This window comes from Lissotriton vulgaris, chromosome 3_1 (assembly GCF_964263255.1).
Source record: "Lissotriton vulgaris chromosome 3_1, aLisVul1.2, whole genome shotgun sequence".
In the NCBI taxonomy this organism is placed as follows: Eukaryota; Metazoa; Chordata; class Amphibia; order Caudata; family Salamandridae; genus Lissotriton; species Lissotriton vulgaris.
In genome coordinates this window covers 950,343,614-950,370,380 of record NC_141689.1, presented here as the reverse complement: position 1 = coordinate 950,370,380, position 26,767 = coordinate 950,343,614, and the positions used below count along the sequence as shown (strand labels likewise).

Here is a 26,767-nt window from a genome sequence, read left to right as displayed (position 1 = left end):
CATGAGTTTTTAACAGTCCGTCTCTTCCATTTCCCGACCAGCCAAGCTATTGTCTTTATGTATTCGGCAGGAGTAATTTCCTCAGTAGCGTAGAATAGAAATGAGATGTTTGCACCAGCACTTCAGACTACATACAGCTCGAAGCTTGAGGGCAGATAGTGCATTTTTCTTTTCATGGCAAGGAAATTGTATTGACTTGAAAAATTTGTATTGACAGTCGAGGGATTGTTGAACGTTTATGTCAATTTCTTTAACAAAAAAATCTTCAGCTTTGTGAGCAAATGATGCAGCAGGCTTACCCTAGTGGAGTCAAGTATATTTTTAAAATGAGCACTTGTGAGGCCAACACCAGTTTTATTAATCAAGAAAGTCCATAATGAGTGCTGGGAAAAGAAAAAAAACGATTTCCTGATCCCATAAATTGGGGCTAACGGTTGGCAGCAGAAAGTGAACAAAGCAGAGTCTGACAGTCAACTTATAACTTTTTTTTTTAACTCTGTCCAAAAAGATAGGCAACAAAGATAAATATGATGGTAAGTATTCATTGGGATGTTAGCATTAATTTGATTTAGGAATTTGGTGACTCAACTACTAGCACCATTATTGGTAGTTTGATTGCTTTCTGAATGTTTTAGTTAGCACTGGCAGCCCCATCAAGCCTAGATATTCACTTTGTGTGTGTCTGAACTTAGGGATTGAACCATATTTATTGTCTGGTAAAATTGCTGGGATTCTTTCTTGTTCACTTCACATCTGAAATTTGGTATTGTACCTGCACTTTTTTCCATTTAAAGCACTGGTGGGGCGTGTGCTCTGTCGCCGTTGTGACCGAGTTCCCTCTCTTCCAAAGTCTAAATCAGGCCTTATTCAATTTTTTTTTAACTTAACAGAAAAGTTTCATTAGTTACTAAGGTGAGTTAGTTCAGGAGAAAAGTCTCTTATGTAAATGTAATGGATATGATATGAGTCACATTTTCTTTGTTAGCCTTAACCAGTGGCGGCTCCTCCGCTATGGGGGAGGAGCATCGCCCCCTGCTTGAGTGCCATGCAGCAGACAGAAACGGGAAAAATAAAATGATAATAAAACCATTTTATTATCATTTTATTTTTCTTTCTGCTGCAGGCAGCCAAGTCTGGGCGGAGTAGAGGCACAGGCCTCTAGGCACCGAGCAAGCGTTAAACAACCCCGCTCAGGCCAATCAAGGCGCTGCTCTGATGAGAGCAGCACCTTGATTGGCGTCTAGGAGCCTGCGCAGTGTGCAGGGACCCCGAGGAGAAAAACCCGAGACGGCGGCCAGCAGCGCAGCAGCAGTATGGCCGGGATGCCCGCCACCCCCTCCCAACACCAATTCCCCAAGGGGAGGAGACAGACACTGGTTTGAGCTTTTGGAAGGCGGTGGGGAGTTACCCCCCCGGCCGTATTTATTAAAATATGAAACAAAATTTAAAACATTAAATTAAAACGTTTCATGAATTATGTACAATTTTACTTTCGTTACATTTTTGATGAAGACATGTTCTTTGGCTAACCTTAACAGCTCTCTAATACAAATGTTTCCTAGCCGAGTCTAGCATCCTGAAAATGTATACATTCTAAATTAAAATTGTACATCCTCGCATTAAGGGCCAACGGCAAGGTCTTAACCGGTGTCAGATCCCTACTACCAAACTCCCGCCCTCACGGTGTGAGTGGCGCATGCGCAGAGGACTTTACCCTCGTAGCCAACTGTAACTTCCCTTGTCGTGGGGGCCCCCTCTCGCTCGACGCCGTCTTAAAGGTCGTCCGAGTCCCCGTGTGAGGTATCTGTAAGAAGGGCAGCGTGGACTCCCCCCCTTCCCCACACTCTCTTCCGCCGTCGCGGATATCCGGCCCCCGGGAAATTCGTAGGAGGGGCATCTAGCTGTCTCCCCCCTGGGAGGGGCCTATGGCCGTCTCCCCCTATGCGACCCATCCGTAGTCGGTGCCGCCTACCCGTGGGAGGGTCCAATGGCCGCCTCCCCCCGGGCGCTCCTATCCATTCTGGGTGGCGCCCCCCCTAGGGACCTTGAAATTACTGCTCACCGATCATGACCTTACCGCCTGACCAAAAAATAAATACGACAGTTGTTTTACCTACTAAGGGAAGAAAATTCACCTAACGTGAAACAGCTTGATGATTCATCAACTTTTCATTTCTACAAAGGGAAAAAGGTCCTAAAGCACAAGACAATTACATTACTTGATACATTCCTTTACTTTTCTACAAAGGAAGAAAGGCCTATACACATTTATTCAATGCTGAAACAACTTGACTGCATCTCTTTAATACAATCTGATATTATCAACAAATCACTTTATTCAAAAACATTGCAATAGGGGCTGGTGGGTGGGTCAAAATTGCCGCTTGTTCCGTCGAGGGCTCACGAGCAACGAGTGGTGCAGCCTTCAGAGCACTGGAACAAGAGGACGCTTCTTTGGATTCCCGCTCTTTTATCCGTCTGCGGGAGGGCGGGGACCCTCCTCAGGTACGCCCCCCGGGGCGCGGTCTTCCGGGTGGGTGTCTAGGACAACCCCTTCTGGGCGGGAAGGGCGTGCTCCGGCTACGCCGCTTTGGGCATACCAGCCGAACCACGCCCCCCGCCCAAAATGGTTTCCCGGGGGGATCGGGGCACCCATCCATACGTTCCGGGGGACCGAGTGGTCTTCCCTTTCCATATGGCTGGGATGCCCGCCACCCTCTCCCAACACCAATTCCCCAAGGGGAGGAGACAGACACTGGTTTGAGCTTTTGGAAGGCGGGGGGGAGTTACCCCCCCGGCCGTATTTATTAAAATATGAAACAAAATTTAAAACATTAAATTAAAACGTTTCATGAATTATGTACAATTTTACTTTCGTTACATTTTTGATGAAGACATGTTCTTTGGCTAACCTTAGCAGCTCTCTAATACAAAGGTTTCCTAGCCGAGTCGAGCATCCTGAAAATGTATACATTCTAAATTAAAATTGTACATCCTAGCATTAAGGGCCAACGGCAAGGTCTTAACCGGTGTCAGATCCCTACTACCAAACTCCCGCCCTCACGGTGTGAGTGGCGCATGCGCAGAGGACTTTACCCTCGTAGCCAACTGTAACTTCCCTTGTCGTGGGGGCCCCCTCTCGCTCGACGCCATCTTAAAGGTCGTCCGAGTCCCCGTGTGAGGTATCTGTAAGAAGGACAGCGTGGACTCCCCCCCCCCCTTCCCCACACTCTCTTCCGCCGTCGCGGATATCCGGCCCCCGGGAAATTCGTAGGAGGGGCATCTAGCCGTCTCCCCCCTGAGAGGGGCCTATGGCCGTCTCCCCCTAGGCGACCCATCCGTAGTGGGTGCCGCCTACCCGTGGGAGGGGCCAATGGCCGCCTCCCCCCGGGCGCTCCCATCCATTCTGGGTGGCGCCCCCCCTAGGGACCTTGAAATTACTGCTCACCGATCATGACCTTACCGCCACATGCTGGATAGTTGACCGACTATCCGGCCCCCCCACACCTCCTAAAGGTCATGCCTCCTCAAACCCCTTAGCCATGCTATGAAGTCTCCTATGAGTAAATCATTCCCCTCCCTGGACAGGTGAACCCCATCATTCAAATAAAAGTGATCACCCCGAATACACCCATGTGGAATGCTATGCAGATGCGCGGAGCGAAACAGTTTCCCAATTTTATCGTTGACCCTCTTAACCGAGTGGTTCAACGCTGACACAGAGAAACCCCCCCGCCAAACTTTCCTGGGAATCATGTGAGACCAGGCAATTGTATACCCCGGGAGCCTCTTAGCCAACCAACTGACTGCCGACAAAATGTGTTCCACTAACACTCGTCTTCCCAGTCTTACCAAGTCATTGCCCCCCAAGTGTACTATGATTATAGATGGCGGTGACCTTTGCCGCCCTAAAAGACCCTCCACAAACGATTGAAATTGGTCAAAACAGAGGCCTCCCTTCCCATGGAAGGACACTCTAAACCCGTATTCCCCAGATGCGTGAGTCGCGTCACCTGCCGTGAATACGTCCCCGGCGCGCCTCACGTATGAGTGGCCCACAACCCATACCACTTGCTCTCCAGTCGGTTATCCTCGACCGCTGGTCCTCCTGTGATGGGTCGATCCCAGATTCCGCCCCACGTCACAGGCTCGCGAAACTGTAATTCAAGCAAAAGACAACAAGCGTGAGTGCATTTCATCAGTCTTTTACAACATGTGCATCCACACATACCTTTTGAAACAGTTCGAGGACCAACGGCCTAGCTGTTTTACCTCTTCTGCACCCAGACCCCGAGCCGTAGCCTCAGTAGCGGCCCCTATTCTGAAGGAGTGGGTCCCAAAATCGCACGGGTCCATGCCCGCCTCGGCGATTGTCAGTGCTAGCACCCTCTGAAACTGAAATCTCGTCAGAGGGGTGCCATCTTTGTGTCTCAGCAAGCTCCCTCCCCATGTCGCCGGCCTCTGTGCCAAGTATTCCTCTAAACACTTTATCGGACAAGTGGGGCACCCTCGAGAGCGCTGCACAACCACACTATCCCCCACAGCATCCTGGTCTGTCTTGGACCTAGCTATCGAGATTAGCATCGAATCACCCCGTATTTGCACGTGATCCCTGCAAAGGCCTCCCTCCATATCCTTCTTGTTCCTCGCCACGAGTTCGCTTACCCGCATGGCCCCATGAAATGCCAAGGCGAAAGCTGCCCGGAACAGAACTGCTTCAGAAGGGGAGGAGCATGTCTCATCCAGCTTTGCTAAAAGCTGAGACAATCTCTCTAAACCAATCGGGTGCCTCGTATCTTGTTTGCGACCCTCCAGGCGTTGCCAGCCGCGAAGCGCCTTTCTGACTAAAAAGGAACCCGTTGGATCCCTTATACCGTGGAGCTGTGCCATGAATGATATGGCCGCCCTATGTCTGTTGGCAGTCGCGGTTGATCGGCCTTCTCTGTGCAGTGCTACTAGGAACCCCAGGAAGGATTCCTCCTGCCCCCAGCTATGTCTCCCTGCCGGGCCCAAAAAGGCGCAGTAAGAACGAAACGCTCCCTCATAAGCCTTACTCGTCCTGGGCGCTAAGCTGGCTGCCACGAGGTCTTGTAATCCGGGGCACCGATCAGCCACAGTGCTTCGGGGAACGGTGCCGCCACTAGGTCCGCTGTGGGTAGATAGCCCTTGAAAGCCTGCATGTGTGAACGAGAGAGTGCATCAGCTGCATTATTCAGTACACCCGGCACATGTTTTGCCCTGAACTGTACATTCAATCTCATGCAATGTAACACAATCTCTTTCAACAGTCTCAAGATCCACTTGCAGCGGGCCGCTTGCTGATTGATGCACTCAACCACAGTCATATTGTCCGACCAAAACACTACTGATCGGTCCCTGAAATCGTCTGGCCATGCCAACAGAGCCACCCAAATGGGGAACAGCTCCAAGAACCCAATGTTACCTGTTAGGCCACTGGAGTGCCACCACATCGGCCATACTTGTGCTGACCATCGGTTACCAAAGATGGCGCCAAATCCCAGGCTCCCGGCTGAATCGGTCCACAAACCCAGTTCATCCAATGAAGCTGGGGGTTTGTTCCACACTACTCGACCGTTGAAGTCCGCCAGAAATGCCAACCAAATGCACATATCCTGGCGAACCTCTGCCGACAGTCTCGTGCGGTGGTGTCCCTCCTTGAGGCTGACCATAGCTTGTGCAATGGAGCGGGAGAATGGGCGAGCCATCGGTATTACTCTCATGGCAAAGTTAAGCTGACCCACTGTTTGTTGTAACTGGTGCAGGGTCACTTTCTCTTTGCCCAGGCATTGCGTTAAGGATGCCCTGAACTTGGCCACCTTCTCCATTGGCAAACGGAAGCATCCCTCCACTGAGTCGAGCTCAATTCCCAGAAACTCGAGTGAAGTAGATGGCCCCACCGTCTTACCTGGTGCCAATGGGACGCCAAACTCCTGCATGAGAATGCAGAAATCCTGCAGTGCCTGTGCACAGTTCGCATTGCCTGCCGGCCCCAAGAACAGGAAGTCATCTAAATAGTGCATCACCTCTCCATGTCCTGTGGCCTTAGTGAATGCCCATTTTAAAAAACAGCTGAACATCTCAAAATAAGCACAAGAAATTGAGCAACCCATGGGCATGCATTTATCCATGTAATATTTCCCTTGGAACGTAAATCCTAGCAAGCGCTGGTCCCGTGGGTGTACCGGGAGCAACCTGAATGCCGATTCGATGTCCGATTTCACCATCAGAGCCCCAGGGCCCAGGCGATTCAGCAGGGTCACAGCATCATCAAACGATGCGTACCGGACTGAACAGATATCCGGATCAATGGCTACATTCACCGAAGCGCCCTTCGGGGCCGACAGGTTGTGAATGAGTCTATACTCCCCTGGGTCTTTCTTCGGGACCACTCCCAGAGGTGAACACACGAAATCCGCCACCGGCGGGCATGGGAAGGGTCCTGCTACCCGCCCCAGGCTGACTTCTTTGGTAATTTTTCTGGCTGCCACTGCAGGGTTGTGTTGGACGGATAGCTGATTTTTACAAAAGGGAGTCCCCTGGAAATTTCCCGCCGGGATGTTGAAGCCATATAAGAAACCATTCCTCAACATTCCGGCGGATATATGATCAGGGTATTCGTTCAACCAAGGAGTCAAAGCCATGATGTCAACGGGTGAAGGGGATTCTTTACCTAGCATCACCTCACTCTTGCTTGGACCCTCCCCTTTCCTCCCGCACCACCGTTCTTGGATCTACAGCTACTCTCCGGGTGTGAGGAGTTCCCACAGCCCGCACAAGCATGCCGGAACCTACACGTTCCCTGGGGTCTGTTACAGTTTCCTCTGTTGAAGCCCCAACAGACACCGCGCTTGCCCCCATTTCCGCCGGTCTTGGGCTGTGATTCCCCACCGGCGTTTGCTCGAAAGGGCTGTGCTGGCCTTTGCTGAACTGTCCCAGGCCCGCTCCCGCCCGGCGAGGACGTACCTGCCGATCCAGGCAAGAGCTGCCTGTGCCACGCTACCGTGTCGAGGCAGTCCCATGTCAAAGTTACATCAAACTCTTTAGACTTTCGGAATTGCGTGTCATATCCTTTCCACTCATTCCCCCCGTACATGTTCAGAAAATCCATGATCCTATTCTGGTAACAGGATAGCTCGGGCAACACTTCAGGCTTACGTTCCCCCATTACTGCCGTAAATATCGAGAAGGCCTTCACCCAGTTCGTTACGGTCTTGTTGACCCTGAATTCCGCCATTTTGGCCCGCCATACGCTGGGGTGCCATAGATCTTTCTGGGTCTTTGCGTATTCCATCTCACGATGGTCGGTCAATAAAGAAAACATATTCACATACTTGTCCCCCCATATCATTTCCTTGGTGGCCGCTGGGATGTGCTGGGCCACCCTCTCACGCCGCGAAGGCACTGAACTTTCCCCCACCATTGGCAATGGGTTCTTACCAGGTTCAACCGCCGTGTCTGTTGTCTTTTCCCGGCCAACCGTGGTTGCTCCTGGCGCCACCTGTGGGGAAATAGAAGGAACATTCGCCGTCCCGGCTTCCCTTGACTGCCGTAACTGCTCGATTATTAATCCTGCCTCCTCGGCCGGATCCCCCGCAGCCACTGCCCCCCATGCTTTCTTTTTAAGCCAGGGCAACACTGCCGCTAACTGAAGAGCCAGTTCCGGGGGCATCTGATCATCATTAACAGGGGTAATTACAACCGGGATTGGTAGACCTATCTCTGGACTTGGTACCGGGCTGTCCGCCGGTGTGATGGGGGCGGATGGGGGCACCTCAGGAACCGGATCCTTCCCGGAAACCGCCCTCCTATTAATACGCTTCCCTCTACCCTCAGGGACGACTCCCGGCAAGGCCGGGCCTATTACCTTCTTAGGGCGGCCTGAGGGGTTGTTCTGGGCCGCTAACTGCTTTTTAACTTCGGCCAAAACCTCGACCGATCGAATCAACTTTACCGAGTTTTCGGTCCATGATTGCCATTCGGTTCGACAAGGTGCGCAGTACCTTCTCCAGCTCGGAGCTCTTTCCTGCTTTTTTGCCGGCCATAGCTTCGTTTACTCCGCTCAAGTCGATCAACGAGGTCCCAGATCCTTCGAACTCTCGATAACTGAAAGAGAAAAAACAAGATTACAAGTTCTCAAAATTGCCGCTTGTTCCGTCGAGGGCTCACGAGCAACGAGTGGTGCAGCCTTCAGAGCACTGGAACAAGAGGACGCTTCTTTGGATTCCCGCTCTTTTATCCGTCTGCGGGAGGGCGGGGACCCTCCTCAGGTACGCCCCCCGGGGCGCGGTCTTCCGGGTGGGTGTCTAGGACAACCCCTTCAGGGCGGGAAGGGCGTGCTCCGGCTACGCCGCTTTGGGCATACCAGCCGAACCACGCCCCCCGCCCAAAATGGTTTCCCGGGGGATCGGGGCACCCATCCATACGTTCGGGGGGACCGAGTGGTCTTCCCTTTCCAGTAAATGTGTTTTTTAATGTATTCATTATATTCCTCCTACCCCTACACCTCCCCTCAACCCCCCGCTGCACCACTTGTTAAGAAAGCAAGCTGCTACCGGCCTTAACTTGTATTTTTTCTATTTTCATGAAGGAGGAGCATGTCTTATTCCAGTTGGAAGAGGGGATTGAGGCCCTGGAAGCTGCCATTGATTACAAGAATGAAAACATCAGTAGTCGACAACCCTCAATGAATGACACCACCCAAATACTGAGACAAAGCGAAGCTAATGTCATGGAAAAGCTAAGCTCCTTATCTCCCTCCGAGATAAGATCTCTTCTCATCCGATACTTCAACAAGGTGTGTACGGAGCGATTGAACTGCCTACTAACCTACAGGGAATAAGCTACCCATGTGGTTAAAACAATGTCTGATGCTGTTTAAATCTTGGGCAAGTATTCATTTGCACATCATACATGCTCCAGTTGCTCATTTTTTTGGTTCTTTCAAGCAGCTAAGAACAGATGTGCTTGACTGATTCAAATATGAGGTTTAGTTACATGCAGTTATGTTGCCTGCTCCCCTCTCCAACAAAACTCCTAGCACTGAACTTCTTTTCATGTCAATATCATGGTTGCAGATAAATATGATGGGCCCGATTCACAAAGGTAAATTGAGACGAAAGTCTAACTTTACGACTTTCTGTATTCACAAAGAGCATTTACGAGTAGTAAAGTTAGACTTTTGTTTCAGTTAAGTTTATGTTTTGGTCTTAAGTTTAACTGAGACCAAGGACTTTTGGTCTGAGTTAAACTTAAGACCAAAACGGCCAGGGCCCGACTGAGAACACAAACCAGCCCTGGTAATTCATTGCTGCAAAACCAGCCCCAGTAACCAAAACAGCCCGCACCACTCAAAAATCTGCCCTCACCCTTCCAGCCCACTGTAAAAATGCCTGGTGCCCGCTATGGCCACTTGGCCCGGAATCAGGACCTAGGTTTTTCTCAGATGCATATGTATTGGTATCTCCTCCTGTTTAAAGTTGTATTATGTTAGTGGTGGTTAGCTTAATTTGGAGATGAAAAGCAGGAAAACGTGTAGGGTGCAACATTAGAAACAATTGTTTTCTGTACAGGGGATAGCAGTGAAACATTGAGAAGTTTAAGTCAAGCCAAGGAAAGCACCCCTGGTAGGAACCATGCCACAAATACAATATCAAAAGCCCCACAGTGGCAGCTCACATTATTTCATGACATTAAAATTCTAGGAGAAAAGCAATGTTCATTAGACCCAAACCTATTCTCTGCTTTGTCATTATTCATATTAATATTGTTCTATGTATTTGCTTCCCTGATCTTGGTTGATGTAATTTTTTGGGATCATATTTTTGGCTTTGTTAAAAAATTACATATTTGCTTGGCAGGTGGTTGGTCTGCGAGAATCTGAGCGCAAGTTACATCTGCGATCTGAAGAGATGAGCATGAGGGTGGTCGAACAGGAGAATATAGTTCGGGAACTGGAATCTGCACTGGAGCGTCTTAATATGCAGTGTGACAGGCGCTTGACTCTGCAACAGAAAGAGCATGAGCAAAAGATGCAGCTATTACTACTACACTTTAAAGGTACTGATGCCCTTTTATGTGTCTTTCCATTGCTTTTCTTTATGTGTTTTTGCCAGATATCTCCCTTTGTGTACTCTCTTTACTTTAACAGTTGTATGATTTTGGCAATTTTTTCCCTTGTCATGTTGAGGATTCTCTTACAAGTTAAACCAACTCGAAAATGGGCAAATGCCTCGGCAATAGGAAAAGATGCTAATGAGGTGTGTCTACTGTATGAAATAAAAAACTGGAGAGAGAGATACCATGTACCTATACAGTGAGGAAAAATGCCCTTGCTGAACCTCAAATAACAGGGGCAGTAATAGCCATCATTCCAGATGAACTGTCTTTACCCACTAATAATGGGGGATATTGACGCCTACTCACTGGAATTCATAGCATCAACTTTGAAAGTATCGGAACCTTAGTGGAGCTTTCAAAAATTCAAACTGTGATCTTCATTTTTTGCCAGATATCTGCAGCATATACATTAGTCCACTAAAATATTGTACTAGGTTATATTCCTCAGTAGTTAAGTTTTCTTGCTTTTGTTAGTGATTCCCTAATTGAGGTTCTTCATCCAGGTCAGTCAGGGATTCAGCCAGTGGTACCTTTTTGTGAGGCATTATATGATATTTCACGGGGGCATTGGCTAGACCTGATACTGATGTGCCTGTAGACAGTACTATTGCCCACAAGCACCGCCCTGACTCTGATGATCATGCTTGCCTTCTTTGTCAACCGACACACCACAGCTTTTTGATTCAGACCGCTACAGCTTCCCACAAAGTGAATAGCCGTCCACATACTCCGATTGACAAAGATTCCCGAAAGCAAGACTCCTGTGGGAGACGTACGTTCTATTCCACCAGTGGGGCGTTATGTTCCATTAACACAACTTGCGTCCTTGGACGTTTTTCTCATGCCTTATAGGATTTGTTGCGTCAGTTATTGCCATTGTTTCCGGAGAACAAAATGAGTCCGTTGAGTTCGGATGAGCAGCAAGAGGCTAGGTTAATCATTAGGTGTGGAATGGAAACCATTTATTCGATTGGTCGAACCATGGCGTCTTCTATGGCATTACGAAGGCGATCTTGGCTTCTTTCTACTGGATTTTCAGAGGCAGTCCTGTCAGCTTTAATTGGCATGCCGTTTGATGGCGTTCATTTGTTTAGTGCCCATGCAGATGCTGCTTTTCTTAGGTTTAGAGACAGTGTGGTGGCTAAGACCCTCAACCTTGTTCCCTTCTTTCAGTTTTTGCTGTATTTTAAGTGAGGTGCTCCTGTGCAGAAGGCTCCTCTTGGTTGTAATTTGTCTCTAAACTACATTATGGGATGCTTTTTGTAGTGTAATGTGACCAGATGTGATGTTCCTGCCTTTGCAGGCCTTATTTCTTAGGGTATTTTTGCTGTCAATGACAGGTTGTTTTTCTTTGAAGGCCTACATAGGTTTTTTCCTACCCGTAGGTAGTTTCTTTTTGGTTATCTCTGATGAGGCGATCCTCACTCAAGATATTTGGATCTATGGTTTCTTTCTCATGTGAAATTGATTACCTGTGTTACATGCTTGTAGGGGCATTTGCAGTAGGTTTATTGACATTTCTTTCAATATGCATGGGTCTCTGTTGGTACAGAACCTCACCTGTTATTTTATTGAAATTTTTGTTTCTTGGATCACGCTTTTCTTCGATAAATTCTTGCCCTATTTCAACAAGTTGCATTCCTTAGATGGTTCACAGCTTTTAGTTCCCTACTTATGGAGTGTTTTTTCCTCCTCTTGTTTCAGAAGTGTATTCTTTAATGATTGCAGATTGCGACAAATTTATTTGTATTACCTTCCATTGTATGGCATCAAGGTATTTTTATTCCTACAGGTTTACCAACCTACTCCGGTAGGATAAAGGGTAATTCCATCTGTGTGGCTTCCTGGTGTCTCTCACACCTAAGTTGTTTGTATTTCATTTTGATGGTTTTCTTTTGGTTTTCTTTTACAAGAAATATATGTTTAGTGTCCTCCCTTGGAGAGCATGTCACACTTATCACTCTTAAATTTAAAAAGGAGTGCTGCCAATTACCGGTTTTCGAGGTGGCAGGTTTTCTCCCCTTCCTTCTTTCAGTGATCCTCATCTAATTTACTGATGGGCTAAAGCCATATAGTCGTTTGAAGGGACAACTCTTTTCGGTCCCTCCTTTCAGTGTTCTGTTATTATGCCCTGTTGGGGAGCTCCAACTCCTTTCTATTTGTGAGTATGTATTTCTATAGTGTACAGACAGGTTTTCGTGTTGTATATTTTGGATATAATTCTGCTCTTTCTAATGGTTCAGATTATGTAGCAATATTTTTTGCCAGTGTCTGGTTAGGAGACAGTGAGTGTCTTCTTCCCTAGTCCTTCCATGTATGGGGCCTTTATATTGATATACACATTCATTGGGCAATGAATATGCAGGTTTGCATAGGTGTTTTGTAGTTATGTGGATATAGATATTTATGGCAGATGTATATCCGTATACTTGTTACATGTCTGTTGGAAGACTGTTGGTATTGGATTTTAGATACATCTTTTCTAGCTTGTAGTTTATTTATATATGCTGTGCTGCTTTTCCACTTCTGTGGGGTTACATGGTAGATGAGACTTGCAGTTCACTCTAACGAGCATTCTTTTTATTCAAGGATAGGTCTAGATTTTAGCAGTCCTTGTTCTTATTTTTAGTCTGTCAGACATTTCAATGGATCCTTCTTTATCTATGTTTCACTATTACCTGGTTAGAAATACCTTGTCTGGGGGTCTTTCAGACTCATGACACTTATATTCTGTCAGTGTTTGTTACATACGAAAAAATATGATTATCTATCTTCAGCAGTAATTAAGAGGGTACTTTAATTATGACACATTTGTGTGCCTGACACCATTGTTTAAAAATAATATATATATATGAATGGCCAACCCTCTAACCCTAACATGAAATTGCCATAGAATCCAGAACCGACTGAATATGTACATATTTGTAGATAATGATTTTGACATCGGTTATGATTTGTGAAAAATTGTATATATATTCGTGGGGCTTAAGTATGGCTATGAAAACATGACAATATGTTTAGAAATAAGCAAACCCTTGAAATGTGAAAAGTACTTTACTGGAAATAGTAAAAAGTAAAAGGTAAAAAGAATATACAATCAAATGATTACTATATGACTGGAACTGTACATGGGGAAAAGGGGGCTATGATTAGAAAAGTGTAAATTTGTAAATAATATATTGTGGTTTGTAAAGGTTTGATTTAATATGAGTACTTCACAGTAATTTGGAAATGCAAAATGGCCACAAGTATATGCTGGCCTAGAATCACTGTGCAGGGTTGCTGGTCTAGATGACCATGGAAAGGGAAGAGGGTACTTACACATAGCACTACTTTAAAATGAGGTCTAGACTCGAGGACTCTATGGTCCAGTTGAAGGCAAGGAGCCGAAACGCGTAGACCGTCCGTTTTTGATGCACTTTATTGTGCACATGGTGTGTAAATAAATCTGTGAAAACCAACCTGTTGCTGTGCCATGTCTTCATCTGCGGGAATCGTGGGAAGAAGAAACAAAAGGAATATATATATATATATATATATATATATATATATATATATATATATATATATATATATATATATATATATATATATATATATATATATATATATATATATATATATATATATATATTCACTGAAAAAACCATAGGTTTCACACCAGTTATAGTTAGGAATTAGCATTTAAAAAACATTTGAAATTCACTGAAAAAACCATAGGTTTCGCACCAGTTATAGTTAGTAATTAGCATTTAAAAAACCTATTAAATTCACTGAAAAAACCATAGGTTTCACACCAGTTACATAAAACCATTGAAATTCCCACGTTATAGTTAACGACCGCCAGTAGGTAATATATATATATATATATATATATATATATATATATATATATATATATATATATATGACTGTGGCTCCTTTCACTTTGTTCATTCTGTTCCCGCTGATTTCCCTCTAGATCAGAGGTCCATTATGAGTCCTTAATTCTCACTGTCTTGCTATCAGGAACTTTACATTGGATTGGCATTTGTTTCACCTATAGTCTTCCTAATCCAGGGTTTCACTTCAACCTTTTAGTTTAGACCGGCTGGTCCTATCCAAGACCTTTTGTAGGATTTGGTAACTCCTTGCAGGATTTTGTCCTGTTTCCCTTGAGGTTTTTTTTTCCGTGCCTGCGGCGTTGTTTCTTATTTACATTGTCTGTGGTCATTGCCACAATTTTTTATAAGGAGCCATGCTCTTTTTCATCTAATTCCTCCGTATGTCTGGTCTGTGGCTAATTTCGACCAGCTAATTCTCTTTCAGAACTTTGGTAGGATTGGGCTCAGACCCACCTCATGGTTGGGTACTGCTATGGTATATAATTAAAAAGTTAACAAATCTGTGGCTAGATGTCTCTATCAGATCTAAAAGTTACTTAACTACAGTAGCAATGTATCTAGTAGAGTCTTGCCACAGATTCCTTAACTCCCTGCCCATCCTCCCCACTCTGCCAACGACATATGATACAGGGGTTATTCCCCTTTTAAGTACCGGTTTTATACTCCAATGATCACTGTTACGTGTAGTGGTATGACTCAACAAACCACGTAGTCTTGCCTCATACGTTTTGTTCTGGTATTACCATAACATTCATTTCCATTTGTGAGTGACTGGTAGAGTAAGAGGTGTCTTCTTTTGCAAGGCTGGTTTATACACCGGTGTGCAGCATTTCATGTAGCGGTGCTTTGGTGATTCATTTGGTCTTTTCCTTCAATCCCTTAGCTGATATTAACATACAATTTATTGTTACTGTGTAATAATTTTTTCCACAGCCAGTTTCTATAGTTGCTACGTGTTCTAGCGCGGAAGGTTTCACAGAAGAAACTGACATCCACGCACGGAAGGGACTTATATGGCTCCACTGACAACCAGAGTCGACTTAATCATGGAGCTGTACGACGCCGTCCCCTGGAGCGCAGAGGTACTGCTGAAAATTTTCCAGATCCATTCTGACTCCTGTGGATAATTCATAAGTTAGGGATTCTTCTGCTAGACTATCAGCCCGATTCATCAATGTGAAGTTTTGCGAGTCTGAAATAGCGATTAATAAGGAATCGCTATTCCAGACTCGCAAAACAGGATTCATGTAGGAATCGCAATATTTTTTGCGATTCCTACAGGTTCCTTATTTGCGATTAGCTAATTGCTAATCACAAATAAGGAATAACTCCCCATTCATTCCTATGGGCCTAAAGGCCCATAGGAATGAATGGGGAGTCATTCCTTATTTGCGATTAGCAATTAGCTAATCGCAAATGAGATTGCGATTTCAAGGGTGCAGGGGTGTCCAAAGGACACCCTGTAACACCCCTGAAATGTAAATTCACACAGATGTTACACACACACATGTCCAAAGGACATGTGTGTGTGTAACATGCAACTTAGAAAAATGCATTTAAATGCATTTTTCTAAGTTTTCGCTATTTACCACGAGGTTTGACTTCGTGGTAAATAGCGGTTCTAAATTGCGAATTCGCAATTATTAAATGTTTCAAGAATAGCATTTAAGGAATCTCTAATAGAGATTCCTTAAATGGTATTCCTCGCAAATTTGCAAGTTCTTAAATAGCGAATTTTGCATTTGGGATGATGAATCCCAAATGCAATAATTGCACTCGCAAAGGGCCAGATTCTCAGAATCTGGCCCTTTGCGAGCGCTATTTCGCTTGATGAATCTGGCTGCTAGTCTCTACCAGATACATCGTTATCGAAGGTAAGTAGCTTTCCCTTTAAGTTATAAAAGATGAAGGGAATGGAGGTAATATTTTAATATTTTAATTTGTCAGTGGTAAATTACTTATTGCTTGATGTGAGCACTGCGTTGCATTATATATTTTTATTGTTGCACAACAAATTAAAATACTGTCAATATGTTTTACTAACTAAAAATTCAAACACAGCCGGCACTTACTTCTTTAGATGATGCAGTCAGAGTACGCATTTTTTGATCAGTGACAAGGCAGTGGTTTCATTTTGTTATAGATCTCTTTAATTATGCTCTTTCTAACTATATGTTGTTACTTTTGTAGACCAAGATAAAGATGGTATTACAGAAAGTATTAATGCATACGAAGCTAAAGTCCAGCAGCTTGAAAAAGATTTGTTTTTCTATAAGAAAACCAGCCGTGAGCTAAAGAAAAAATTAAGAGAACTGATTGGTGAATCCATTCATCCTCAGCATCCAAATTCTAAAAGTAGGTATTTGTTTGCTTTTTATACATCCAAGGGTTAGCTTTAGTATTAGATATTTTAGAGTAACCTCAATTGTTAAAATGTTGTTGAACTATGTGTTTAAAAATTCAATATATCCATGTTGAGAAACTTGCTCAAATGGTTATTTATGACTCAATTACGGGGCTGATTTAGAGTTTGGCGGAAAGGGGACAACATTGTAAATGGGATGGGCTACCCTGTCAGCCAAACACTCAATCCACCCATCTGATTTATAGACGGATTCTCTGTAAGCTTTCCGCCGACAGAGACACCATGAACCTTTTGGACATAAAGCTTCCTCTGATGGGCCAACGGAGTAGGTGCCGTCGGAGGAAGGGCATTACACCGCCTGCCATATTTAGGTTGAATGTACCACCATAATACTAGCGCCAGCTTTATGCAGGTGTTGGTATGCACGCACCAATGATGACCAAGCGTTATAACAACATCTCAACTTACTCTCAGGAAATGCTTATCCCTACTACAAAATGTTCTAATTCTTAGAAAAACTGCAACTTCAGATATGTGTAGATAAACTTTGTTATGGCTCAGTGAAAGACACAGGCAGTGCTGTAAGCTAGATACCTCAGTTGACCTCCTCTTTAGTGGAACTTCATTTTAAGATGGCCAACAAATCCAGACTTCATTCCAAAGTGGTGCCCAAAAATGAACACAATTCTGATCTGTCCTGTTCAGAGGCCCACCACTTTCCTTGAAGAAGTTCCAGTTCAAACACCAGGCTCTTCCTTTCTGATGTTTCTTTTATATAAGGATAATGAGCCAGTGATCATTATACCAGTGCAGTGCAACTCCCCTTGCTTCTCCTGCATTCAGACTATTTGCTCCTGCTCCAATCCTGTCAGCTCCTGCTCCAATTGAGTTCCTGTGTTACCCAGATCCTAAATTTCAGCCTTGCAGTAACTGTCCCCAGTTGCAGCCAAGATCAGGTGGACGTTTGGTGGATTGTGAGGAGGTATAATGGGAAGAGGAAGGATGTAGGAAGGAAGAAGAGCAGATAAGGAAATGGGACAAAACTCGAAGAGTAGAGAAGCGGGAGGACCGGAAAGCAGGATAAAAGAAGGGAGTGTAGGGATGAGTAGAATGAAGGAAAATGGTTGATTAGTGGATGTCATACAGCTCTCCTCTGACAGCGTAAACTGGAACAAGACGGTGATCCTGTGGTAAATGCGGAATGATTGCACCAGGTGCATCAGGTACAGTCTAAACTAGTGCATCTTTCACAGGTGATGGAAGCAGAAAAGGGTTGGTCCAGTTTTAGTTTCATTAGGCAGGAAAATCCCAATGGTTTAGGGTGTTTTTGAGACAGACTGCTGCAGAGCATGCCAAGTTCAAAATAAGGGGAGTCTTTAGAACATAGTTTTCTTTGATTCTAAGATTCCTAGTTCCTTCTGAGGGCTTTATTTATTTAGTAATTTCACATATTTATATTGTACATGATCACCAAAGATATATTTACACTTTACAAGGAAAAAAAAATGCAATTCAAGGTTTTGCACAAAACTGTAATTAGCGAACAAGGAGGAGGAAGGCAAAGAGGAAGGGTGTTATGCCGCAACGCATAGGTATGCTCTGAGAGGGGTAGACCCAGAAGCAGCAGATGAGCAACTCTTGAGAATAGGTACTACTGGTTTTGGGTGAAGATGCGATATTCACTACAACTGTGGAAACAGTGCTTGATTTGAAAAAGAATAAGCGCTGGGGCCCAAACCTGTGCTCAGAAGCCTGCGGCCAATGCTATCAAAGGGTAGGGTAGCAAATACCATTGTTGCATAGTCTTGATTCAAATTATGCCTTTTTAATCCACTGCAAGACTCCCAATGCCTCATTTTCTAACTCTCAAAGGTTATTTTTCATCCCTGTTTTTTGACTGTTTTCCATCTTTTTCTTTGTCCTTCTTCCCCCTTTAGTGTTTTTCTCTGTACTGCTTTGTATCAAATTCTGTTAAGAAAAACTGAGTGCCGCTCCTCAATAATAAGTGCTGATGGGGCCTCACCTGCACCCACTGGCTCAAAATAAGCACTGTGTGGAAACATCAGGTTAGATAAAAGTGACAAAAGGAGTGCATAAAGGGAAAGAATATAAGAATAATATGGCAGGGATTCAGGCACTAGGCTGTTTCCAGGTCTCATGTTATGTTAGGGTGTTTTCTATGGCGCATGGCTACCCCAGGAACGAGGCGTCCCAGCGCTCAACGGACATGCATGACTGAATGCTTGTGAGGCTGCGAGAAGAGAGAGAGTGTAATGCCAGCCTCCACAGCACGGCGAAATTAAATTGATTAAAATAGCCAAGTTTTAATTAGCTTGCGGAAACACTGATGAAGCGTAGTGGACCGTGCTTGTATAGGGATAGAATTCCAAAGTAGAGGAGCCTTATGCTTGAATGAACGTCCTCCCGCTCTACTCCTTCGTACCTTCGTAGTACAGGCCAAGTAGCGATCTGCGGAGCGAAGATCGCGCGTCGGGGTATAGAAAGTGCAGAGTCCCTTCAGGATACAAGGGCCCTGTCCGTATAGAATTCTGTGAGCTATACATAAGGTCTTAAATAGGATTCTCTGTTTTACAGGAAGCCAGTGTAACCGAACGAGAGCCTGTGATACGGAACAGTGTTTTGGCAGGGTGAGCAGAGTTTAAGGTGTTGTAGATACCTTTACCCTTTCCTACAAAAAAGCAAGCTAGCTCTTCACATTGAGTATTGGATCCTACTGCGCTTTCAGTGGCCTCAGGGGCTTTGGACAAATCCTTTATCAAGGAAAAAATGGTTTTCGAACGATTGGCACTCGAGTTAATTAAATTGGTGTAATAGATGGCTTTAGCCTTTTTTATCTGCTTGTGATACAATTTGGTAGCAGATCTATAGCTAGCTTTTGCTATAGGGTCATAGGAGCGTCTCCATTTGCGCTCAAGAATTTTACATTGTTTTTTCCCACTGGCCAGTTCTTCCGAATACCATGGGTGCGCCTGGTCACGATAGGGCCTTGACAGTTTCTTGGGAATAAAATGATCCAGTGCATCAGTGATCCATTTCCTATAGTCTTTATCAGCCTCCTCCAAGTTGCTAGACCAATTAGGCCCTGTAAGTTTAAGTCTGGCTTCAAATAGGGTGCCGTCGAGTTTGTGCCAGGGACGTCTCAAGAGGGGGGGAGAGGCTTGGCCCTGGGGCTTGCTGGTATCCTTATGGAGATATGAAGAAGGTAATGATCCGACCAGATGAGTGGGAGGGGAGGGTATACAATGATGTCATGGATGTTGGAAAATACGGGGTCCAACAAATGTCCTGCAGAGTGCGAGGGTCCCCTGACCAGCTGAATTAGTTGGCACGCCTCCAGGTCACCCACAAAATTCAATATGGCGGGGGAGTCAAGACGCTCAAGATGAAGATTTAAATCTCCCAGGACACTAAAATTGGCTGATTGCAGTGCTAGAGTGGAAATAGCCGCTGCCAGAGAGTCTTGAAAAGTGCCAGCTGGACCAGGAGGGCGATATATTAGGAGACCTGTGAGGGTGAAGATGTCCGAAACCCTAATCTTAAATAGGACACTCTCACAATCCGCTATATTAGCTGGGGACAAGGTGCAGGCCAGACTCGATTTAAAAATAACAGCCAAACCTCCACCCCTCCCCTTCATCCTGTTCTGGACCCGAACAGAATAACCTGGGGATAAGGCTAGGGCTAGAGTGGCGCCGGACCCATCAGTCAACCATGTCTCAGTAAGGTATATTAAATCAGGATTATGATCCAGGAGGAGTTCAGAGATATCCTCATGGTGTTTAACCATAGACCTACAGTTTAAGCTAAAAATCTTAAGATTTTCAGTTTTTTGTATTGTGCAGCTAGGGGTCAGAGAAGTTGTGAAGGCCTCAGTGGCTTTATGACCGCAATGCTTGCACCGTAGACTGAGGGTGCCCGGATGCCACAAATGGGGCATGCAGGTGCTATTCCTGCGAAGGGCCAATAGCTCCCCTAGCGTGTAAGGGGCCATTAGTGTGCTATCAAGCAAAGCTCCTAGCGCCTAGCGACGGACCCGCCGGCTACCCGCCGCGCGCGTCTGCTGCGCGGGAAAATGCGGAGATCTCTAAATAGGCACCGTCCCCGCCTCTGGCGATGTGAACACCCTCAGGGGGCGGGCCCAGGTCGTGAACACCCTCCACTGCAAACGGCACTTGCCGCGGTGGAACGAGGCGCCGGCCGGAGGATCAGCAGGTAAGGGCACAGAGGTCTAAATGCACGATTCACAATAGTGTTAAAAGCACGATTTTTAAAACATAAGTATTGTCAAACAACACACTTCACCGGCAGCACCTCAGCGCCTAGTAGTCAAGCGCGTCCGCTGCGTGGGAAAATGCCAAGATCCCTAAATAGGCACCGTCCCCGCCTCTGGCGATGTGAACACCCTCAGGGGGCAGGCCCAGGTCGTGAACGCCCTCCACCGCAAACGGCACTTGCCGCGGTGGAACGAGGCGCCGACCGGAGGATCAGCAGGTAAGGGCACAGAGGTTTAAATGCACAATTCACAATAGTGTTAAAAGCACGATTTTTAAAACTTAAGTATTGTCAAACAACACACTCACCGGCAGCACCTCAGCGCCTAGTAGTCAAGCGCGTCATGTGGAACAAAACGGGGCAATTGTCACTAAAGTGAACCTTAACCTATGTGCCCTTGTACCTGAACAACTGAGCTTGACACCCTGGAAGAGCTGGTAAAATGCACTTCGAGCAGAGACAGGGGAAGGAGAAGTGGGTGGAACAGGATGACCACCACTGCTATGATGCCAGCACACTCTATGCTCTCAACCTTGGACGGACCCACACCTGCTTTAAGGCCGCCCGAGACGCACACACGGCCCCTTCACCTGCCGTAACAGCAGGTACACCAGCCTCAGAGCAGCTAAACAACCCGACATGAAAGACCTAAACCACCTCCGATGCATCCTACTGAACACCCGCTCCGCACGCAAACATGCCGTCGAGCTCTGGGACCTGCTTGACACATCATCCCCGGACATTGCCTTCCTGACAGGGATATGGATGAACGACTCCTCCGCACCTGACATCGCCATAGCCATCCCAGATGGCTACAAGGTCACCCGCAGAGACCGCACTAACGGAGTCAGAGGAGGAATCGCTATTGTCCACAAGAACAGCATCAGGGTCTCGACCAGCACCGAGGACACTCTCAGCACCGCCGAACACATGCATTTCCAGATCCACACAGACCCCAACTCCACCCTCAGAGGCATCCTCGTTTACAGACCCCCGGACCACAACCCCAGTTCAGCGACTCCATCGCCGACTGCACGCGCGCCCTGACCTCCACTGACTACATCCTCCTCTGAGACCTGAACTTTCACCTTGAAAACAACAACTACAGCAACTCGACAACCCTGATCGACATCCTCGCCAACCTCGGACTGAAGCAACTCGTCACAATGCCCACCCACTCTACTGGCCACACGCTTGACCCCATCTTCTCCGCTAGTCCCCACGTCTCCTTCAGCCACACCACCGAACTCCTCTGGATCGACCACCGCTGCATCCACTTCTCCTTCCAGAAACCCACCACGCACCACCGCACCCAACAGATCCCTCGCCGCAACTGGAGAAAAATCACCGAAGACCAACTACACGCAAACCTCGCTCTCAGCCCACCCTCCGAACCCTCCAACACCGACGATGCTGCCCACAGCCTCACACGCTGGATCGATGACTGCGTCAACACCCTGGCCCCGCTGAAGAAACCCCCCACAGAGACACCAGCAAGAGGGCCGACTGGTTCACCCCAGAACTCCTAGCCTTCAAGCGAGCCTGCCAAAAACTAGAGAAGAACTGGCACAGCGAACAGACTCCGGACAGCCACGCAGCCCACAAGAAAGCCACCCGCAACCACCATCACCTCATCAGGACTACCAAGAGGACCTCCTTCAAAGACCGCCTCGACAACAATGCACACAACAGCTAGGAGCTCTTCAACATCGTGAAAGAACTCTCCAACCCCAGCTCCAACACCAACAACATCCCGCCGCCGCAAGCCCTGTGCGACTCCCTCGCCACCTTTTTCCACCGCATCATAGCAGACATCCAAGACAGCTTCATCATCCAGACAGCCCCACCAGACAGCAACACAACAGACCCTCCGTACACCATCGACCACAACGCCCTGCTAGCCTGGGCCAACAGAGCATCGATTACATCATCAAGACCATGAGCATCGTCCACTCTGGCTTTCCGTCAGACCCATTCCCGCACCACATCCTCAACAAAGCCAGCAGCTCCATCGCACCCCACATGCGCAACATCATCAATCTCTCCCTCGAGACCACGACCTTCCCAGAGAGCAGGAAACACGCCGAGATCAACGCCCTACTCAAAAAACCCAAGGCAGACCCTAAAGACCTCTAGAAATTCCGGCCCATCTCTCTGCTCCCGTTCCCAGCCAAGCTCATCGAGAAGATCATCAATAGACAGCTAACCCGATACCTCAAAGAAAACAAAATCCTGGACCCTCCCCAGTCAGGGTTCCGCAGCAACCACAGCACCGAAACCACCCTCATCGCCGCCACTGACGACATCAGGACCATGCTGGACAACGGTGAGACCGCAGCCCTCATCCTCCTGCACCTCTCCACCGCCTTGGACACCATCTGCCACCGCACACTATGCGCATGCCTCCACGTCGTAGGGATCCAAGACAAAGCCCTGGAATGGACCACCTCCTTCCTCTCCGGCAGAACCCAGAGCATCCGCCTCCCCCCTTTCCGTTCCAAAGCCTCCGAGATCATCTGCGACGTACCCCAGGGATCCTCCCTCAGCCCAACACAGTTCAAAATGTATTTACATGGCCCCGCTCGCACATATCACCCGACAGCACAACCTCAACATAATCTCCTATGCCGATGACCATCAACTGATCCTCTTCCTCACCAAGGACCCCATCACCGCCAAAGCCAACCTCCATGAGGGAATGAAGGCCATCACCGACTGGATGAAGATCAGCCGACTGAAGCTGAACTTGGACAAAACGAGGTCCTCATCCTCGGCTCCAACCCATCAGCCTGGGATGACTCCTGGTGGCCGACGGCACTGGGGGCAGCCCCGACACCCACCTACCACGCACGCAACCTGGAAATCATCCTTGACTCAACGCTCTCCATGGCCAAGCAAGTCTCCGTCTCCTCCTCCTCCTTCAACACCCTCGGCATGCTCCTCAAGATCTACAGGTGGATCCCAACATTTTCAAGAAGAATAGTCACCCAGGCACTCGTCAGCAGCAGACTCGACTACGGAAACACCCTCTACACAGGAGCCCCGACTAAGCTCATCAAACGACTGCAACGCATCCAAAATGTCTCGGCACGACTGATCCTCGATGTTCCACGCCACAGCCACATCACCCCCACCTGACAAACCTGTACTGGCTGCCCGTCAACAAGAGGATATCCTTCAAGCTCCTCATCCACGCACACAAGGCACTCCACGAGACCGGCCCAACCTACCTCAACAGACGACTTTCCTTCTACATCTCTAACCGCCAGCTCCGCTCCGCCGACCTCGCACTCGCCACCGTCCTGCGCATCTGAAAAACAACCACTGGCAGGAAATCCTTCTTCCACCTCGCCGCCAAGACCTGGAACACCATCCAACCGAGCCTACAACAAACTCAAGACCTGCTGACCTTCAGGAGACTTCTCAAGACCTGTCTGTTCGATCAGTAGAGCCCCCCCCCCTCCCCTCCACAGCGCCTTGAGACCCTCACGGGTACGTAGCCCGCTCTGCAAATGGTTGATTGATTGATTGAACTAGTGAGGCCCCACTGCTTTCAATAAATGATCATAGCCCAGAAGGAGGAAATACCTGCAGTGGAAATTGAAAACACAAGTATAGTGTTTTGCTATAGCTACTAAAATCAGTTCACTCAGCAGCACATTTTACATCCTCACACTTAATACTATGTATGGATTTCTGTACTTCAGGAGCAGTCCATGACAGTGGCAGCTAAAGATGCAGCTCATTTAAAAGAAACAAAAACAAGGGCAAATGGGGTGGGTCGGGGCAGTAGAGGGCCACAGTAATGCCTTGTGGTGGGGCTTGTTTCAGTAAGGCAGCACCACCTATAAGGAGGTGATACTTCAGGAGAGCTCAGTGAAGGGTGGGACACTGTTATGCTAGGGATATCCTTAATGTTGTAAAGGATGGCCACAATAGTCCAAGGATGATAGACTATTTTCTAGCTATATTCAGTATGTTGTTGAAAATGGGTACAATATGTGAACCCAGATAACTTTTATGACAAGGGTAACTAAAATGTTGTCAAGAATAGACCAGTAGTATTCCAGTGGATAGCCACAATGCTGACTTCTAACCACAGATTTCTCATCTTTTGAATATTCCCCAAGTGTCAGACTGGATCCTGAAACTTTTGAACACTACCTCTGCTTGCTGGTACGTGGTGCTATGCAGCTCTGCACTGATGCTGTTCCTCTGCAAAAATGGCGTGCATGGCCCATATAAATGCAGCTCCCGTGGGCGGACGTTAGTTCCTTTCTTTCCGTGCCACCAGACAAGTATCTGGGCCATCTCTTATTTCTTTAAGACAGTATTTTTCTAAAAATTTTACAGTGTGCAAGGAAAATATCAGCTCCTAAATTGATAGATTCCAAACCCTGTAAGGACTGTCTCAAACAAATGTCTGTGAAAAGTCCTCATCAATTTTGCTTGTGTTGCCTGGGGTCAAGTCATGACTCTAAGACCTACAGTATCTGTGTGTTGATGAACCTGAAGGCAATATAGAACCACGAGGCAAAGCTCTACATGAACAAGCACTGAAAGACTCAGTGACGAGACTGGTCCAAGTTGAAGGGTCAGCCCCCTTCCACGTAAAGAAGTCACAGAAGTCGTTCCCAACATAAGTCTTGTCACGCTCCAAGCCTTAGGGTATATTGAAGAAGAAACATAATAAATCAAAGTGGGAGTCCGTCCCCTTCCGCAACTTCAATTCTCCTGAAAAGCAGCAAGGGTGTCGCCATGCCTCTCGGTCTCGCGCCTAAAGTTGGTAAAACTCGGAGCCCAGCCTGCAACTTGTCCCAGCACAACCTGAGTTCCTGGGCCCGCCAAAAACACCAAGGTAGATTGCAGAGTTCTGGAAAGTCATACACCTACTCTTCGGATCACTATCGACTCCCTCGCCGCAATTTGGACACTCCAACTCAACCACTGGTTGTCCGCTGCCGCCTGCATCGACTGCACCTCCAGTGCTGTGCTCCATGCTGCTTCCTGGTACCTCAAAGGCAATACCGACCCTTGAGGATGAAGGGCCCATTGTGCTCTCCGAAACCAAGTCTGAGCTATTGCGATGTTGTCCGAGACTGCATTCGACCTCCTTTGAAGAGATGCCTCCCTACTTTACTTGCCTCCTCCACAAGGAAGCAAACATTTGCTGCATTCCTTATTTCGTATGGATTTAGACACAATCACAATGCTGGTGATGCAATATATCAACCATACCACAAATAAAATTGGTATGATGGCACCCCTCCCCTTAAAGCTTGCTGGTGCTGGCCTCCAGAAGTTGGAAGAACCCAAATACCTTTCCAACTGCTTCCCCTGATAGGCGGGAGGTGAACCTTTGGGAAGAGGGTATTTTCTTCCACCAGCCTGGCCCTCAGATCTGTGAATGCCAGATGGCCTCTGGTGCAGCTATTCCAACGCTCTTTGGGATTCAGTGGCTCAAGTCCATCTAGATAGCCCAGAAGAACGCTGGCCTCTCCTAACTGAAGCCATACAGAACAATTGTGATGCTGCCAAGTTCACAAATCTTCATTATTCCATTGGGTGCGTACATGGACCTCCTCCCGGAGGACGAGAGACAAGAAAGATTCTTCTTGAAGGAGAGTGGTCAGCATCTGAAATAATAGATTCTTCTATGGATGTGGCTTCTTTAGCCTTTCGTCAGCTTGCTGGAGCTGCTGCTCTTAGGCGTCAAGGGTGGCTGAAGTCAACAACATTTCGCCCTGAAGTCCAAAGTAAAATACTAGATATGCCGTTTGATGGCAATGCACTTTTTGCCAAACATATTGATGACGACTTACAGGCCATTAAGGCAGACAATGAGACAGCGAAAGCTTTGGGCATGCTCCAATACAGGAAGACCCCCGTGGTAGTGGAGCGTATTCATTTCGTGGTCACTACCAGAAATATCAAACTCAGGCTTACACCTCCTTTCGCCCTTACTACCAGCATCATCAAGCATATCGTGCCTCACCACAGGCTGCTTATCCCAGACAGCCCAGGCGGAAACAACAAGGTAAGTCCAGGGATAATGTCAGGAAACAGTGACGAGGTAGCCCCACCTGCC

At 47.0% G+C, this 26,767-nt stretch overlaps 1 protein-coding gene across 2 annotated transcripts in view; it reads left to right on the top strand.

Annotated features, from left to right (window-relative positions):
- KIF27 (kinesin family member 27) overlaps positions 1 to 26,767 on the top strand; it is a 479,420-nt gene that overhangs the window by 428,033 nt on the left and 24,620 nt on the right. For both annotated transcript variants that reach the window (XM_086961311.1, XM_086961310.1), the window contains exons 15-17: positions 8,609 to 8,815; positions 9,879 to 10,077; positions 16,212 to 16,376. In XM_086961311.1, coding sequence (XP_086817437.1) covers positions 8,609 to 8,815; positions 9,879 to 10,077; positions 16,212 to 16,376 — 571 coding nt within the window. The remainder of the gene's footprint in view (positions 1 to 8,608; positions 8,816 to 9,878; positions 10,078 to 16,211; positions 16,377 to 26,767) is intronic.